This window comes from Crocodylus porosus, unplaced genomic scaffold, assembly GCF_001723895.1.
Source record: "Crocodylus porosus isolate Cpor-Errol unplaced genomic scaffold, CroPor_comp1, whole genome shotgun sequence".
Lineage (NCBI taxonomy): Eukaryota > Metazoa > Chordata > Crocodylia > Crocodylidae > Crocodylus > Crocodylus porosus.
In genome coordinates, this window is record NW_017728943.1 from 11,804,995 (window position 1) to 11,823,651 (window position 18,657).

At 43.3% G+C, this 18,657-nt stretch overlaps 1 protein-coding gene across 3 annotated transcripts in view; it reads right to left on the reverse strand.

The window, feature by feature from the left end:
• Window positions 1-18,657, reverse strand: part of STXBP5L (syntaxin binding protein 5 like) — a 379,891-nt gene that overhangs the window by 175,909 nt on the left and 185,325 nt on the right. For all 3 annotated transcript variants that reach the window (XM_019548699.1, XM_019548698.1, XM_019548700.1), the window contains exons 6-7: window positions 14,701-14,764; window positions 10,170-10,253 (exon numbers count right to left, since the gene is read on the reverse strand). In XM_019548699.1, coding sequence (XP_019404244.1) covers window positions 10,170-10,253; window positions 14,701-14,764 — 148 coding nt within the window. The remainder of the gene's footprint in view (window positions 1-10,169; window positions 10,254-14,700; window positions 14,765-18,657) is intronic.

An 18,657-nucleotide genomic window follows, 5' to 3' on the forward strand; every position in this document is an offset into this window, starting at 1 on the left:
CAGTACTCTTTCCTGCCATGGCAGGGGGTCGGACTAGATGATCTACTCAGGTCCCTTCCGACCCTAGAAAACTATGAAACTATGAATGTATAGTGAAGGAGCTTCTGCAATTTCAGTTAGTAGAGCCAAAGCAGCCCAAATCATTCTGCACCCCAAGCTCCAGATAAATCCGTTTGCAGGAGGTGATAAAAATGTTACTTTGTTTTCTGCTGCGCTCCAAGCCACTGTAGCCAGTTATGGTAATATGGAAGAAGAGCTTAGTCCTGCTCCTCGAGCATGGGTCAATTTGGAGGAGGCTGTTCATTGCTTGTATCAGTTGGCGCTAACTGAGATCATTCGTGCAGCAGTTTGGACTCACACACCAGATACAGAAGTCGTGACAGCATCGTTGTCAAGGAGGTTTTGCCAATGAGCACCAACAGAGTGTACCTCAGCCTTGTTGGCCTTGGAGCTAGAGGTCGTAGATCACCCAGTAAGAGATGCGATTCAGCGGTTAGTGCAGCTTCTTCCCATTTTGCAGAAGCCAGGGCTGGCTAAGCTGACAAAAACTGCCAAGGCCATGGCTGTGGCTTCAGTGAAAGACAAACCCCCTGATCCCCTCCCAGTTGTTGGAAAAAGCTGGAGAAGGCTAGCCCAAGACCCCGCAAGCAAAAATGTGGAAGGACTTGTTAGCTGCCAGTTTTAATAAAGTGCAAATTGATGGACTGCCCACCAATGTTTTGTGAAGGCTGTGGGCTAAACACTGCAGTGAAAAAGCAAGCTCAAAAGCAGAGCCGTCAGCACCACTAGCAGGGTCACCGAAGGGATTTTCTGCCCTGAGGGCAGAACTCTCAACATTGTCCCAGGCATCTGCGGGGCCGCCAGCCTCTACCTTGCCTGATCATGTGGCCTAGGGAGTCCAGCCGGCCCAACTCCCCAAGAGAGGGGCTACAATGGGGCACTAGCCAGCTGGGGACTGGTATCTAAAGTTAATATCGGCCCCTTAATTTGGATACCTGTACAGATTCAATCAGGTAAAAGTAAAAAGTCAACTGATATGCTATTAGACACCAGTGCCCAGATCTGCATTTTAGATTCCGCAGATTGGAAGGGGGAGAAAGGAACCCCTTATCAAGTAATTGGAGTCAGAGGCACCAGACAACCAGGACATCTGGTCTGAGCAAACTTAAAGGGGAACCAAGCTTACTGGGACTTCATGTACTAAGAGGACAGTGGCTTGCCCTTGAACAAGAGAATTGGCAGTTTGGGTGTGCAGTGCCTCACCAAGAAACAGAAGAGACCGCTATAACAGCTGTAACTCAATGTAGCATGATCCCACTAACCCTGCCTCCCATGAAAGGTGTACACAGACCCCAGTATCGAACTCTCCCTGAGGCCACCCAACCTATCCAATGCATCATAAGTCAGCAGTTAGAAGACGGGACTATTATCCAACCCACTCTCCGTATAACAATCCAGCGTGGCCAGTGCGCAAGCCAAGTGAAGGGTGGCGGCTGACTATTGACTTTGGAGCTTTGAATGCTAATACTGACCCCTTTACGCTACCAGCCTTGACAGAAAGCATCTGGTGTTATGGACCTGCGTGGATAGGATCCATTGATATCAAAGGCATGTTTTTTGCTATTCCCATCCAGGAGAGCCACTGGCCAGTATTTGCTTTCATGTGGATGGGGCAGCAGTATACCTACACCGTGTTGCCCCAGGGGTGGATACACAGTCCCACCCTGGCTCATGGGGTTTTAGCTACAATAGTTCATGAAGTTCAAGAAAAGTACCCCAACGTACACATGTGGCAGTATATAGATGACGTCATGGTAGGCAGTCAAGACAGAGAGGCTGCCACCAAAGCCTTTGAATCATTACAAGAAAAAGTACTTACCTTTGGATTCACAGTCTGAACAAAAAATTCAAAAGGTAGGGCCCCAGTAGGAATTTCTAGGAATAGAATGGCAAAGTGAGGGGCCCACAATACCAACTGAGGAGCTGTGAAATATAGTGGAGACCCCAACTCACTAATGTGAAAGAACTGCAAGCCCAATTGGGAGCACTCAATTTTTGGCGTATGCATGTTCCTGAGTTTAGTGTATTAGCTCGTCCCCTGTATAACCTATGTAAGAAGAGAACTAAATAGGAATGGGGTCCTGAGCATAAATATGCTTTACAAGCCCTTAGAGAAGCAGTAAGTGTTCATGCCTCCCTAGCAGCACGACATCCAGAAGGAGAGCTTTGGCTCTATACAAGGCATCTCAGAAGGAGGACCACACTGCAGCCTGTGGCAGAAGAAGTCCTCGGAAGCAGAAGGAAAACCCCCTGGATTTTGGAGCTGAGGCTGGAGAGGGGCAGAAGCCAGGTACGCTGTCTTAGAACAGATGTTGTGTGCAGCAGCAGCAGCGGCCTTGGAAGCCACAGAAGCACCGACAGAATTGCCCACAGTTATCACTACTCCAATACCTATTCTTGGAATGGCTCTGTCAGACTGCCAGCTACCACCTGGGGGGAGAGCCCAAGACACCACGGTCCAAAGGTGGATTTATTACATTTTGAGCCAAGTCCAATGAGTAACCTCAAAGGGACTCCCTGCATTAGTCAAAAAAGTCACAGAAAGTACAATTAATGTTTATCCTGATCAAACTAGCTGCAGTGAACCTTCACCCATCAAAGAAGCACCTCCTTTCTTGCCTGGAATGCAGACCTCAGCTGATGTTGAAGTCTGGTTCACAGATGGGTCTCCTCGAGGTCATGCCTGGAGAGCAGCTGCCTTGAGGATTCGAGACGGCAAGCAAGTAGTATCACAAGGCCTCGGAAAAAGCACGCCGTATGCTGAGCTCCAAGCAGTGCTCGGCATAGCTGTGTGGGAATTAACAGAAGGTCCACGTCCTAAAAGGCCCATCTATATTTATAGTGACTCCTGGATGATAGTAGAAGGATGTACTAAACGGCTACCCCTGTGGCATAAAGAGAACTTTAAAAGGCAAGGACAAAACATTTGGAGCCACGAAGAGTGGAAAGCCTTATGGGAGTTAGCTCAAGATAAGCTTCCTCTGCACATCCAACATGCGAGTGCAGCACATGGAAATAAAGCAGGAGAAGGCCCAGAGGCAAAGTGGAATAGGCGAGTTGATCAGCTAACAAGAGAGGAGAGAGCGGAAACCTTGTATGTTGAAGAAAAAAATAAAGTGGCCAGTCCATCGTTACCCAATTCCTCCTCCCACTCTACACCTGGGGAATGAGCCGCAGAATGGCTACATGGGCAACATGGGCACCCCAGGCATGATGGAACCCCTCCTGGCCACATCTTGGGGCATTCATGTAACTAAGAAAGAAGCACAAGAAATAGATGATGCATGCATCACTTGCTGTGGGGTAAAAATGCGACTAAAACCCTGCCCAACTGTCCCGTTGTCATTACGCGAAGGAAAAGTAGCGTGGCAGGTATGGCAATGTGATTTCATAGGCCCCCTCCCTCAGACTTCCCGAAAGCTACAGTATGTTTTTGTAGCTGTAGAAGTTGTCACAAGAATGATGTTTGACCATGCCTCAGCGAAAGCTACAGCCCAGGACACTTGTGCAGCACTGAAAACTTTGCTCACTGTGTATTGACCACCTATAGAAATACAGAATGATAATGGCCCTCACTTCCGCACCCATCTTGTGTATGACTGGACTGCCAAACATAGCATGTTATGGACTTATCATATCCCATACCATTCACAGTCTAACGGATTGGTAGAGCGAGCCAATGGCGTCCTCAAATGCAATTTGCAGTTGGCCACTGGCCCAGCTTTTAAAGACTGAGACTTGCACCTGGATCGAGCTATCAGCTGGGCCAATAACTGACCCTGTCTGGGAGGTAGCCCCATGCAGCAAGCCTTTGGACTGGGTGGTCCCTGCAAACTGGCAGTACAGAGACCTAGGGGTGGTGACCCAGGAAAGCTCCAGGCAGGAGATCGGGTAGTAGTGAAGCATCCTCAGGGAGATAAATGGGAGGGGACACCATTAGCCAAAGGTATGCATAATACATGGAGGGTATTTAAGTCAGATTCACATAACAGGAGCCAAGCTCCTTGTTGTCTTGTTTCTACAGATTGGATCTGTTCACAAGTGCAGCCATAACCACTCCTAATTGAGCCTGCCACTGAAGATGAGTCCTGCTCTGTCAGCGGTCTGAATCGACTGGCATCATGAAGTGGTGGACTCTTATGAATGTACTCTTTTTATTAATACCTTATTGTGTTTCCTGGGTAGGGCATGTCTATCCTTCTTATTACCCAGATATTAATGAACTTGCTCCTGAAGACCTCAAGGAGTGGCCTGACCCTAAACAGCATCCCCCAAAACACGCTCTGATGGTCTTCACGTGGTCCAGCTGCAGAGCAAGTGAAGTCCTGGTCTCGGAGTAGAAGAAACAGGACAGTTGACTGACAGGGTAGTAACTGACAGTGCACCTGTGGCACCAGTTATTATCTTGGGTTTATTCCCTACCTGAAGGCTGGAATGGCTGACTGTGGGAGGGGAGGTGATTGTTGTAGCTCTGCTCATTTTGGAATTTGTTGTTACATACTTCCTGTAGGGAACCCCATTGAGCTCAACGTCCCTGAGTGTGTGTCCCCAGTAGTGCATTCTGCATCTGTTCAGCCTCTCGAGCCACTGCATTTATAGGAGAATCTGCCCCCTCCCATTACTGTGGCTGATCGCACTCTCCAGCGGTGGTGTGAGGCCCACCAGGTGGGAGAGCGCATTACAGGTTGGAACAAAGTTATTACATGGTTTGTGAATCATACCTACACAGAGGTGTGGTGGAAAGGTACTCACTTTAATACAACCAGAAGGAGGCTGTATCTGCAAGTCTCTACCACTTATCCTCATGCTTTCATATCAGCGGGGTTCCTAAAGCAAATCAGTGCTATGATTCTGCCAGGACAATGCCATTTCATTAACCCAATACAGCATCGTCCCCATGAGCAACAATGGGAGCTCTTTTGCTCTCATGGCTACAGGCTCCCCGAGAAGGAAGGATAAATGTGACTTGTGTAAAAACGAGGTGTTCACTACTATCTCTGGCTGTTCCCCCATAAGAGGCCCTGACACCAACTGTGTATAACTTCACACCCTGGTGGAGGTCACAAGTTAAAATCCCAACCCTCCTAAATGCTTTGTTGTTCACTGCCCGAGTATTGTTCAGACCAGAACAATGGTATGTCCGAGCTACTTTTCCAAACTGTTCAGCAGGAGCCCGGGTAGCTGAAGGGTTGCTTAGATGGGAATGGCCAGTCATTTTCCGTTCCATAAGTGCACTCAAGTCTCGCAGACAAAGAGATACTCCAGGTTATCTTCGGGATGGACTTAACTCAGCTATGAATGTATGGAACTTGGAAAAATCCCAGAAAAAACACTGAAAGAGTAGCCAATCTCCGATGGGCTGTGGGGCTACTCACTAGAGGAGGCATTTCAAAGGAAAAACGTTAGAGCACACTGACGAATTGCTAACTGATGTAGGAATAGAGACAGCCTGTCTTGCCCAGGTCATGATGGACACTGCTTCTAAAGCAGACAAAAATCAGAGTTGAAGTACTGCTTGTGCGCAAGTCCAGTTATCATTGAATATGCATTTTTCCCAGGTAATAAACAACATCAAAAGAATGGCCCCCTGGATTAGAGCATCATGGGATGCCTGCAACATTTAAAAGAGATACCCCTATCAAAGTACCTGGGTTACCACTTGGGAAGGCTGTGATAAAGGAAAATGTTCATTCCTGGTGCAGGGGGTAAAAGAGGGAAACTGGACCACTGCTTATTTGCTAAACACGGAGCTAGGAGGAGGATGCCTTTGGGACTGGAATTTGCATCACCACATATGGGAAACAGTTACCCCCGATGGCCCTCGATATGTGGCAGAGTCCCCCTTGGTTCAAATTAGTAGCACCTTAATTGGATTAGGAACCCTATGGAGAAGCTGGCCTATTAGTCCACCTAACATGACCTGCGTATGAGTTACCTAATGTATCATATGTAACAACAGGGCAACATGTTTGCTGGGAGGGACCAGGCCGTTTGCTGCATGAAAATGGTACCACCTGGACTGTTTAATTCGTGTTGCTTAGGAGCTAAAAGTGGAGCTGTTGCTCTACTGCAATTAAGTAACCGTACTATTGCCCTAAAATGGCCAGAAATTTCCTCTGAAACTATATGGCTGTCAACTTCATGATACCCACTTCATGGGTATCAGATGTAGACATGCCACAGTTAGAAAACTGGAATAACGTGAAAAAAAAGCTGCAAAGCCTTGAAACAAAGGCTCAGCAAGGCAGTCAGTTGGCTCTCCTTGCTTGAGAGGGTGGGCGAATCAGTCTGGCTGTCAACGTGTCTGAGCCATGTAAATGGTATGATGTAATCTGTGCTATTCGTGTGTCACCAAGTGTCACCTCAACTAAGTGGCTAACCATCTTGAGCATCATAGTATTCTGCATTGCCCTAGTGGCAACTGCTAAATGGTGTTTCAATCGTTGTTGTCATAAATCTGTTCATGCTATGCAAGTTAAATTTATAGATCCCTCCCCATTTCCCGATGTAGCACATGTGGCTTTGGCATTTTAGTCGTAGCTATCATAGTGCTTCAGCAAGCAAGAGGTGGAGTGTGGCAGCTAAAAAGTATGTCTGTGTGATAAAAGTGCTTGCTGAAGGCTCTATGAAGATTAGACCAAGAGTTTTTCTGTATTTGTTTAGATATTAAGCTATAAATTGTTGCTAAAAGCCTAATTATAGTTTAAGATGTGGTGAGGCCTCGTATAAAGTAAGGCCTAGTAAATTTAGCAAAGCCTTGAAGTAGCAAGGCCCTGTGGCGCAGGTAAAATTACCTTATCAAAGAAATGCAAGGCTTGTAGTGCTATTGGTCAGTCTAAGGACAGTTGAAGAAAAAGGAATCTAAGTGGTCGTACGTTATCCGTGTCTTTCAGAAGCTAGAAGTTAGGTGAAATATTTGGAAAACATTCAGAAGGAAGATGCAGCTCTGTGAAAAGATTAGTTAGCTGTTGCCTGGATCAGTGGGCCCATGGACATTGAGGAGCCCAAGAACTGCATTCCAGGGTCCTTCCCAGCACCTCTCAGACAGCGTTGTTTGGGGACACCTGACCTCGCTGAACTTTGTGGAAAGAGAAGCTTGCTGTGTAGCACACATCAGAGGGACTGCTGATAAGTTGCCGACACAAATTGCTTTTGTCTGTCATCGTTTGTCTTGTTACTATGCGTAGTTGTGGGGGGTTTTTAAGTTAATAAATCTTTCTTACCATTCTACCCCTGACCACACTCTCAATCCTAAACCCTCCGCAGGCAGCTGGGACACATATCGGTTACTGAATGGCAGAAATGAACATGCAGTGACCCAGAAGGAAGGGAGTTACTTCCTATGACCTAATGGCTTCCATCCCAGTCCAATACCACTGCCCTTAGATCTCAGTTCGGGGAAAGTTCTACCTCTTCCACTAAGGAGTACAAAACAAAGAGGATTATTTAGAGAAAGAAATGTTTACATGTTCCTTATACATCAAAAAGGAGCAAAAAGAGAAGCAGGGAAAAATTACTGCCTGGACCTCTTTACAGAATCTCCCTTTGTCTCCTTCTGCTATATTTGTCTAGATTGGATTATATTGGGAACTTGGTGAAGTGGGGGCTGTGTTTTGCTAGGAGGTGCAACATCATACATATAATAGCTGTATTTTTAAAAAATACTCTGTTGAATACAAGAGCTGAATTTTCATTGGATTTCCCAACTTAACCACAAATTGCAAGAAACAGAGTATGAGACTATAACATTGAAAAGATCTGCATATTGGGATCCAGATCTCAGTGTAATAAATATATATCTGTTTAATAACATGTTTTTAGTAGTGCAAATATCCATGGAGTGGAAATATCTAGTAAAGATGATAATGGGTGCATCTACACAAGATATTTACTGCAGAGCTGCCTAATTAGGTCCACAGTCAAGTCTCAGCATTTACACAAATGGCCCTATTACGTTGCAGTAAACTAATTAACTCTGCCATAGATTAATACTTATAAACCCAAGTATCCTGTGGTGGCATTATTTAGTGCACAGCAATGCACCTGTAGAGGCTGACGGGGCTGACTGGGGCACAAAAGCACTTCAGTGTGGGGACTGACTGCCAGCCCTGCACTGGAGCAACCTTGTGCCCCAGCCAGTTATACAGCATGTTGAGCTGGGTTGGAGCAGCCCAAGCTGGCAGACTGACCTCCTGGACCTCCTGCCAGCTGGGGATGCTCTAACCCAGCTCAACATACTGCAGTTCCAGGCACACATAAAGACATGGCACCCAGGAGCAATAAACTCTGGCACGTGTAATCTGTGCCACTCCAGTGGTATTTTTTCCCAGGTGTTTATAGGGTATTTTTGGCACTGTGTGTGTGAAGGAATTCCATTTCTGGATACATTTCTCTGTATACACGGATGACTATGTGCTACTTCAAGATCATGCAGAATGACCATACGCAGTAGCAGCCACTAACAAAATCAGATTAAAAAAAACAGATGAAGGGGCAGTACAGAATAGGGAAGCTTGCTTCACTAGGAGCAAGGGGTCAATTTTAAATTCAGGGCCCTCTTTCTTTCAGGCCAGCAGATCACCCCACTGAACCACAGTCCACTACTTTTTTTTTCCTCCTGGCTCCACAGAACTCTTTCCCATAGCCAGCTTCAGAGAAAATACCTCTGGTGTTTAGCACACCATGTAAAGAAGCATGAATGCCTTGTGCCTCCTCAGGCTGGTGGGGCACGGTGAACACCTGCAGACGGCAGTGGCGAGTAGGGACCATCCGCAGGTGGCCAAGGTGACGTTGGCAGCGAGGACTGGCCAAGCGGGGACCATCCACAGGCAGTCACAGTGTTGTCAGTGGGGGGGGGGAGGGAGAATAGGCAAGTGGCAATTGGTGACCACCCACAGATGCTGCCAGCAGTGTCAGCGGTGGCCAATCTCAGGGGGTGCACGTGCACCCGCATGCATCTCTTATGCGTTGTCGATGTAAGGAAGTCAGAGCATATCTACGTTCAAACCTTCTGTGGGTTAAATGGCCCAGAGCCCAGGTCTGCTGGCTGCCTAGGGGAGCACCCTAGCCACTAAGACACTTTCATTCTCATTTTGTCGTTACCAGTCTGCTTGACTATGTAGATGTCCTTTTAAGTCCAGGAATACCATTCCCCTGGACATGTAGGTGCCCCAAATGCCCTGTAGATGTCCAAAAAAATGCCACTTAGATGACCAGGAAAGAAAAGTGCCACCCAGTGTCCATCCTTGATGGTGACCAGCCCCCACAGGTCTATCTAATGTAGCTGTTATAGTCTAGCACAGGGATTGTCAACTGGGGGTATGCGAGAAGGCCCTAGGGGTTATATGTGGGTGGGCGGGGATGAAGCACCACCACACACCATCCCATGCAGGTGCCAACCACCTGGGCAGATGCAGGGGGTGGGGGAAGCTCGCACGCAGCAGTTGCCACTGCTCCACATTCAGCTGTGCGCCACCTGCCCCCCAGTCGCTTTGTGACTAACCGCATGCCTCCCCACTCTCTGGTTGCTGGGTGTACCGTGATCCAAAAAGGTTGAAAACCCCTGGTCTAGCAGCACTGACAGGTATGAAACCCTCCCCCAAAAACCAGCACTTTCCCAGAAGAAGCAATGCATTAGGGCTCTGTAGCATCTGTATAGATTGGGCACTTCAGCAGGGCTTTTTGGTGCTTTAATCTAATTGCTGATTCAATCAACTATTAGATAAAAGAGCCATAAAGCCCCACTGAAGCACCTGTTCTATACAGATGTTGGGCATGCCAGGTCCATCTAATGTACTACCTCTTCTGGGCATGCACTGTGCTTGGTGTGGGGGTGCACCAAGCTTAAAGAACCGGGGGGGAGGGTCCACATCTGTAAGCAGCCTAGAGCAACAGAGGTAAGTGTTGCAGAGGCTTACGCATTAGGCTCAGAGGTCTCAAGATCTGATTCTTAGTGCTAAAGATCCACATATAGGCACTGCATCACACAGTAATATGGTATATTAATAGCTGCAGAACTATCAATGCTTTTAAAACATATCACCTGCTTCTTAAGACAACTGACACACCTTTTAAGACTCTCTTTTTCTGAATGAATGAAAAAGTCTTACCTCATCATAGTAAACTCTTAAATCTGCTCTTTTCGATCGCAAGTCCCAGAGCACTACAGTCCCATTTTCATAGCCTATTAACAACTGGTGGAAGAAAGCAAACACGTATTACCATCTCAAGTTCAAAACATTTTAAACTATTACAGAAATTCTTGTTTGGTATTAAAAATAGTTTCTACTCCTCTTTCATGCACAAACAATGAAGAGAGAATAATTTCAGCTTTCCAGCAACAATTTTTCACCAAACAGAAAATATCTCTTTTTGGCAAGAGAAAAATCTTGAACATACACAGTAAGAAACAATTCAATTTAAACTTATCTGGCAGATAGATGAAGAACAAGGACAAAATTATGAACACTGCAATCCTATCTTCATGGTCGAAAGGCACCAAACTAGGAATATCAGATTTGCTTATTGGGATATGATAACCTTTGTATGGTTCTCTTTAGAGTTCTGAGGAACCTTGGGAAGCTCGCTTAGACATTGATGAGCTTCACAAGTTTGTCAGATCACAAGGGCAGATATAGTGCTCCTATACATTTACCAATACGCAATTTTGTATGTAGTGAAGTCAGCAGGGGCAGAGCTCCATTCTGTGGAAAAAAAATCTTTGTTTTGAAAATTCTCAGTTAGACATATAGCATATGGACACCATTTCCCCCACTTTTCCTTATGTAGGAAACAGCCTGTTAGGTGAGGAGGGGGATTTTACAGGATCTGCTCAGCACCTCACACAATTGCATACTCAGATTCTTCATGGCAGTGAAAAATTCAAGTGTCATTGGACAGAGAGCTAGCACGGCCACAGGTAAGTCCTTTCTGGCCCTGTTCAAGAAATGCTAGCATAACCTACATACACTCAGGGTTGTGTACAGTAAAGTGTGTGCTTTTGGTAGTTGTATACTGTGTTTTTATGTGGGCAAGATGGCCCCTGTCCTTCTGGCCATGTGCTCAACATGTGGTGAGCTGAGGTCTGTATCTGGGCAAAGTATGTAAAACCCTTTGAACTCACTGGCCAGAGGAAGCAGAAGATCCTCAGCCTTCTGTCCCTGCTTGCCCTCTGCAGCTTCTGCGCCTCATCCACCTTACTGTTGGCACAGCTCAGCTCCAGCTCGGGCTGGCATCTCTCCCAGGCACAGAGCACATGGAAATGCCTTCCCTTGCCCAGCCAATCAGCAGTGTGAAAACTGCTGCGTAGCCTGCCTGGCTAATCAGCAGCCCCAACACTGCTGCACTGCCAGGCAAGGGCTGAGTTTCTATGTGCTGTGCTCCAGGACGGAGCAGCAATGGCTGGAGGCAGGGAGGGGAAGAGGCAGAGACTGTAGGGGGCACAGGGCAGAGATGGGAGAGCAGGGGCAGAAGAAGTCGCAGAAACTGGGGTCTTGTGGGGGAAGAGGCAGAGATGGGGGGGAGCAGAGGCTGGGGGTAAGGGGGTGCAGATGACGGGGAGAGCAAGGTTGCTGGAAAAAGAAATGGGTAAGGCAGAGGGCAAGGGGGCAACCTGACCCCCCGCCTCTCCGCCACTGCTTTTTCTGCTGTAACAGTAACTGGAAAATTATAACAAATGTACAGTTTTTCCAAATATAGAATCTATTTATTAGAGGGTTGTCTTATATTCAAGTAAATATGGGAAAGCAAAACACTGCTTTCATTTTTGTCAAATGGGGAGACAAAGGAACAGTTTTTTCTGAATTATGATGTAACTGTGGTAATGCAGGATATAATTCCTTTAGGACTTGGATTGCTAATTGTATTTTAACAATCAAAGAAAGTTATGCATTAAACCAAAATTGTGCGTGAATTTTCCATCAGCCATCCCAAGCTCCTTTCAAAATATCTTTCAGTATAAAATATTTGAGAAGGCTGACATTTCAGGTTGTAGTATGAAATAAAAATTATGACTTAACTTCTACTTTCTATAGGATAAATTGACTGGCAACTCTCCATAACTGTGAGCATCTGGTGAAAAAATATAATAGCAGTACATAGCTTTCGATCCTGGAAGCAGTTCACTCAAGCCTTCCAGTTTTCTTGGCACCAAGAGAAAACTTTTTGTAATGAACAGCTATGACCAAAGTAAGTAGCCGTAACATTAAACTTTTACTTAGTTATGGATACATTAGAATATTTGATAAAAATACAGCTTTACTGGGTTAAAAAAATAAAAGAATATTTTGATTAGTGAATCAACTATTTTATAATGAATGTCTGGAACCTGTTACTATACTAAGACTTACATATGGAAAGTCTATCAGCCAAGCCAGGTATGAGTGTTCACAGTGCTGTGTAAACTCTCATTACGTAAAGGTGGATTGAATAATACGATGCCTGGTTTGCATTTTACAAACATAATTCTTTAAGTTTCAGGTATTGGTCTTAAGTGCCAGGCCAAAAATCAAGTCATCCTGGAGGAATTCCAGAATATTAATCATCCTTACTCTAATGAAATCCATATGGGACTCTGCACCACAGTAAATGTGAGGAGACATTCTGTTCAGAAAGCAAGCTGCTAATTGGATAGCACTGGTATCAGCCTGCCATATGGTACTCTGGGAAAGCAGATCAAGATAGGGAGTGACTGGGAAGAAAGCCTCATCTTACTGCAGCTGCTCTCTCTACTGGTTACGAAAGCTTGAGCAGAGGGGTAGCTGACTACTTTTTTTTTGCACCCCCATAAGCCAGCGCCTAGAGCCCGTGCCTGCTTGTCCCCTCGTCCTTAGGAAGAACAGAGACACAGAGAAGAAAAGTATTTGCATCTAAAGGTTCAGACAGAAAAAAAGGAAAAAAAATAAATAGATGCTAACATTGATGCCAGGGTGTTCTCCAGTATTCTTGTTTAATGATCTGAAAGTTTAATGCATCTCAAATTCCTATTCTGAAATTTCCAATCCCATAAGAGAGTACATTCAGAAGGGAATTTCTATGACATCTGCTTGCTTGATATTCCTAGTCATATTATACCTCTTGCTATGGAAGTCCATGGAGTCTACTGATTGGTGGTATTATTATTATTAATAATAATGACAATAATAATAATATTCCAGTACCACTGAATGTCCCAACAGAAGATGAAGACCATTGTGCTGGTAATCATGCAAACTGTTTATCGGGATTTCAGGTGGAGAGAAGTCCTGGTGAGAACGTCCTTGTCTAGAGGAACAAGACCTTAGATTAGCACTTATCCCTGAACTACTTTTGCTGATGTCACCTCGAGGTTTCTCTTTTACCATTATTAGGGTAGCTCACAAACCTGATCTCCATATCTACTCTATCCTGGGGTCATGCCACCCATTTTCTGTTGTTCCAGTGGCATCAAGCAGCTGCAAAGATAGAAGATCTCTCAAACAGAACTACCAGGTGTTCACTACATTTAAAAGCAATGTTTACTGGCAGGTTCCCAAGTTTAGTCACCCATTATTTAAAATCTTGGTTTTAATACCATCTAATGGCATCTGCATTAAGTTTCTCCCTATTGATGGGAAATATCCACTTGCTGCAGTTGGTAATTTTTCTTGATGACATAATAAAAGACAGTAATTCCTAGAGATCACCAGAGAAGTAATTTCTCCTTGGCCTGGTTGGTTCAACCTGGAAGTCAACAAAAGCTACATTGATGTAGAGTAGCAGCCTCAACTTTTACTTTAAAAACAAACCTTCTTCTGAGTGTACTACAAGATTTAATGAACTCTGATTTGGATAACTCATATTCCTCATGGGAGTAAACATCAAAGGCAAGAGAGGAAGGTTACCACAAAATGCTATGGTTTTTTTCAGCGTCTTGAATCCTCAGTATCATCTGGCTAAATGAGGAGCGAGGATGGAGTGGGCCAGACTGGAGAAACTTTGTTTTTAGCTTTTGTTTCTGGAGAACATTCCTCTACTCAGAGTACAAAAATTAGCAGAGCGAAAAAGAAAGCGTCAACCTAGTAGACACGTATTGAATTCCAACGATTTCTGACAGATGGATGTATGGGACAGCAGTATCAGTGCTGGGACGAAAATGGCTTCAGAAGAGGGTAAGGCCCACAGCAACATGAACTCTGAAGCTGTCTGCTTGGAGGAAGCATGGTCAGAGGCTGGATTTAAGGTTTGTCCTGCTTCATATTTGACAGGTCTCAATATCTTTGTCTCTGTTTATGAACAGCAGCAAGCTTCAAGTATGGAATGTTCTCGTCAGTCTTTGGTAGGAGAAAAGAGGTATACTCCATAACTATTCATTTGTAATGCAGGCTTAGCCAAGTTCTGAAGCCTTTATATAATTGTTATTAGTCTTTACTCAAGCCTACCTACCACTAAGTCACTGGAAATTTTGCCTGTATGAAGACTTTAATGTTTATAACACAGTATTGTTCTCAATATAGTATTATAAAGAAAAATGCTTTCCAAAAATTTTCTACTGCAGGATTTTTTTAGAGTGACCTTGAAGTCGTATAATAAAGGCATATAATTAAACAGTGAGTGAATGAAAAGGATTGAGGTCAGAAAGAGCTGTAAAACATTACAATATTTGACATTAATTATTGTACTCACTTTCCCCTCATCTCTTGGACTATCACTTAGGTGTACAACTGGGCCAGGGTGAGTCTTTGTGGATCTGCAAAATAAAAGCAATTTAAAACTATGTAAACTCTTTGTAGAAAAAGTTGGTATTTGCATTAAATACTCTGTGTTAGAATTAAGACAAGGGAACCTGAAACAGATTGAAAGTAATTCTGAAAGCCCCAAAGAAGAAGGTACGTATCTGAACATGATTCAAACCTTCTGAAGCCTGTGTTTCGCCTCTCATTTTCCCTGTCCTTTTCTTATTCAGACCAATTCAGGAAGTTCACTTTGATGCCAACTCCTTGTTTCCCTTTCTTTAATCCAAACCCTGTTCCTGGGATAGCAATAATTTCTCTGGCTAATTTCTGGGTGTTTTTCCTTTCCATTTTTCCCTACCATTTTTTCTCTCCCTTATATGCAAGACAGCCTGCTTTTCAAGATATTCTGTCAGAATTTCATTCACTGGTGGAGGCCTGCTTCTGTACAAATAAACATGGAAACCTTCATCAAAGACTATGAGATTCAAAAACAACAGCACCCAGCCAATAAAGGTTGCCCATTAGTGGGATTAAGAAGCGGTGAGAACTGAAGACACCTTGTTATAGATAGAGAAGGAAATTTTTTTTAAGGTCCAGTTCAATACCAATTCTTTTTTTCTCTACAAAAATTTTCATTCTCAGAATTCTATGATATTTTGTGATAAATTCCAGTAACACGTTTCTGAACAATCATTACTAATATTTAATAAGCATGATGCACAATACAAATTTAGATACAGTGTACTCCATTCATATGCACATTAATTGAGTACATGCACATTAGGTAAGTATTTAACTGCAAAACAAAACACAAAAGTCCCAATAACAAGTATTGGTTATCTGCATATCAGTTAAAATGGATAAACCTCTTAAAGGCATAACTTTTCAGCCTCACTACCTACTTTGTAATATAATTGTACTCTATTAAAGTGCACCCTAACTGGCACCAGAAACAGTGAAGGGAGGGCTCCTGCTATTAGAAGCCTTGAACTGATGGGAGGTAGTTAGTTTCAGGATAGCTATTACAAATGAGAAGAGATAGTAAAACTTAACTAGCTAGTAAATTTTCAAGGCTTCTAACTGCAGCTGTGAAACTGGCTATTAGGAACCTTGAAAAATTACAGGGGTTAATCTGCTTCAGTGCTGATATTAAAAACTTTGAAAATGATCGGACTTAGTCAATTTTGGGGCTGCTAAATATCACAGCGCAGTGGGGGAGATGGGTTACTTCATACTTCATGAGCATTGCTTATATTAAGTTCTGGTAATTTTATATGCCAGGTTAGGACACAGCCTCTGTTCAGTCCCTAGGTCTATGCATTTAATTCAGTATGCCATAAATATATGCAACAGGCATGTTTCTTTTTTAAACTATTACTGCCTATTAATGAAAACATTCTCCATATATAGCGATGGAAATATATTGTTACATTAGCTATTCCTGTACTACCTCAGTGTGCGAGTGTGTGTGTGTGTGTATGTATGTATGTATGTATGTACACACACACTAATTCTCTGTGTGTATGCACATGTGCACTCCCCCCCCACCAACACACACACCACTATTACATCTAAGTTTAGGTAAAGTATACTTCATTTGTCAAGCAAGTGTGCTTTTTTTTTTTTTCTTATAAAAGAGATGCACTGTTTTGCAATACCAGTTTTCTTTTCACATGATGTTTCCTACTGGCTATATCTTCAGATGCGATTGCAAAGTTATCTTAATGAATGATTCTCTTTTCCATAGCTAGCTGATGTTATTACAGAATAAATAGAACATAAATTTCTAAATATTTGTTTTCTGTCTTCCTTATTTGGTTTTCATTTCATGAGAGATTTATCCATAACTGTTATCTCCCAAATCTTATACACCATGCAGGTGAAGCTTGGAGCAAATTTTTCCTTCAGTAGCTTAGTATGCTGGCTTCTGCCAGAATTTATTAAGATATTCTGATTTTGGTAGCCAATAACAGCTATTGGAAACCCTTAAAAATAATTTTGGGATCCCTGGGTAAATGTTGAACGTATTGGCTCAGTTAACTAGTCCTTAATAATGTTTCAATAATTGTCTTTGAGACAAGCTGTTTTGTGTGAAAGAAACACCTACTGTCTCTTCACAATTCATGTAACATGGTTCACAATTAATCCGAGTAATTTTCCTTAACAGTTCTACAAATAGAATTAATTCTGCCTTGAGTTAATATTTGCAACTGTTTCTGGACAATTTCTATATTTATACCTTGCTCCCAAATTTTCCCTCTCTGTTTGTGCTGACTCCATGCTTTTTATTTATTTTTTAAAATTCTCTCACCTATTGGGTATAGCCATTTGCAAACAACTTTTCTGTCTTGTATTGTCTGAGTTTTCAGGAGGCCCAGAGACACCTTGTTTTTGTCTACCTGAGATTTTTTTAAACATCTTTTAACTTTGGATAGAATCTCTGGAATAGTCCCTGTTTCTGATTATTCAAAAGAACTTTAAATTGAAACTGCCATCAATATCTTATCATACATTTTCCTAACTCCTCTGCCTTTCTACCTTATAATGATACTTACGAAGTCCTTGGAGGCTTGTAATAGAATTTCTTTTGCTTTTTAGCACCTAGTGCAATTTTTTCTTTAGTAATATCTTTTCTATTATCTTGTCCCTAGCTCTATCGTGAGCTCCAGATAATAAAAAGGGATCTTTTATAAAATAGGCTATTATTTCAGCTTACAGCAATTCCAAATACAAAGATTTCTTTAACAATCTGTATACCAGCTTGATGGGATACATTTTTTCTAGATTCACTTTTCTTTCATACTTAATACAAGTACTCCTTTCATACTCTCTATAATTAATTTTATTTGCCAATCCTCCTCTATTTACTTCCAATTCATTATCTTAGAATGGCAAGCATGTAGCTTATTAAGAGACTTTCAAAGTCATTTTTCTGCAAGACCCACTTTCACCCTTACATCCACAGACTCTGCTTCAGTACCTGTTCTTTACCATCTCAATATCACGCTACAGATCTTTCGCTTTAAACACTGGTGTCTTAACAGCTTGATAGCTGCTTGCTCTGGCTCCAGTAGGGCCTTATCCATTTCACCATCCCTATACAGCTAGTTTTGTTATGAAGGGAGAAAGTTGGATTTTGGAAAATGCCCTATCCACTTCAGTTTACCAAACAATTTTAAGTCCCTGAGATCTTTCAGAGGTGCTCTCTTACACATAATTTTCCATCATAGGGTTGGTTTCCAGAGGTGATGGGAGCAGATATCTTTTCAGGGGTTGAAGGGCCTAGGGATCATTTGACTGTCCACCCACAAGTGTGAGGTATGAGTAACTCCAATGAATTCAAGAGAGTTACATAATTTGTGCAAGTTAGAGAAAAATAATGTTATAAATGGTTTTAACTTGGTACATTATATCCTATTTCACCCTTTCCCCTTTCCTTACTATAAAAAACAAACAGTCATCTTTTACTTCATTATAACACAAACATAAATTAACTCAGTGTGAATGGATTGTCTCTTGATGACGTTTCACCTTCTTGCATGATCATTGTTGGTCTCTTCTCTCACCTGCTATGCCTCGGTGTTATAGTAATAAGAAAGGAGGGAAGTGGAGAAGCTTGAGAGAGTCCAGAGGAGAGCCACGGTCATGATCAGAGGTCAGGAAAACAGATCTTACGATGACAGGCTGAGAGCCATGGGACTCTTTAGCCTGGAAAAGCGCAGGCTGAGGGGTGATCTGATGGCCACCTATAAGTTTATCAGGGGTGACCACTAGGATCTGGGGGAACGTTTGTTCACCAGAGCGCCCCAAGGGATGACTAGGTCGAACGGTCACAAACTCCTGCAAGACCGCTTCAGGCTGGACATAAGGTAGAATTTCTTTACTGTCCGAGCCCCCAAGGTCTGGA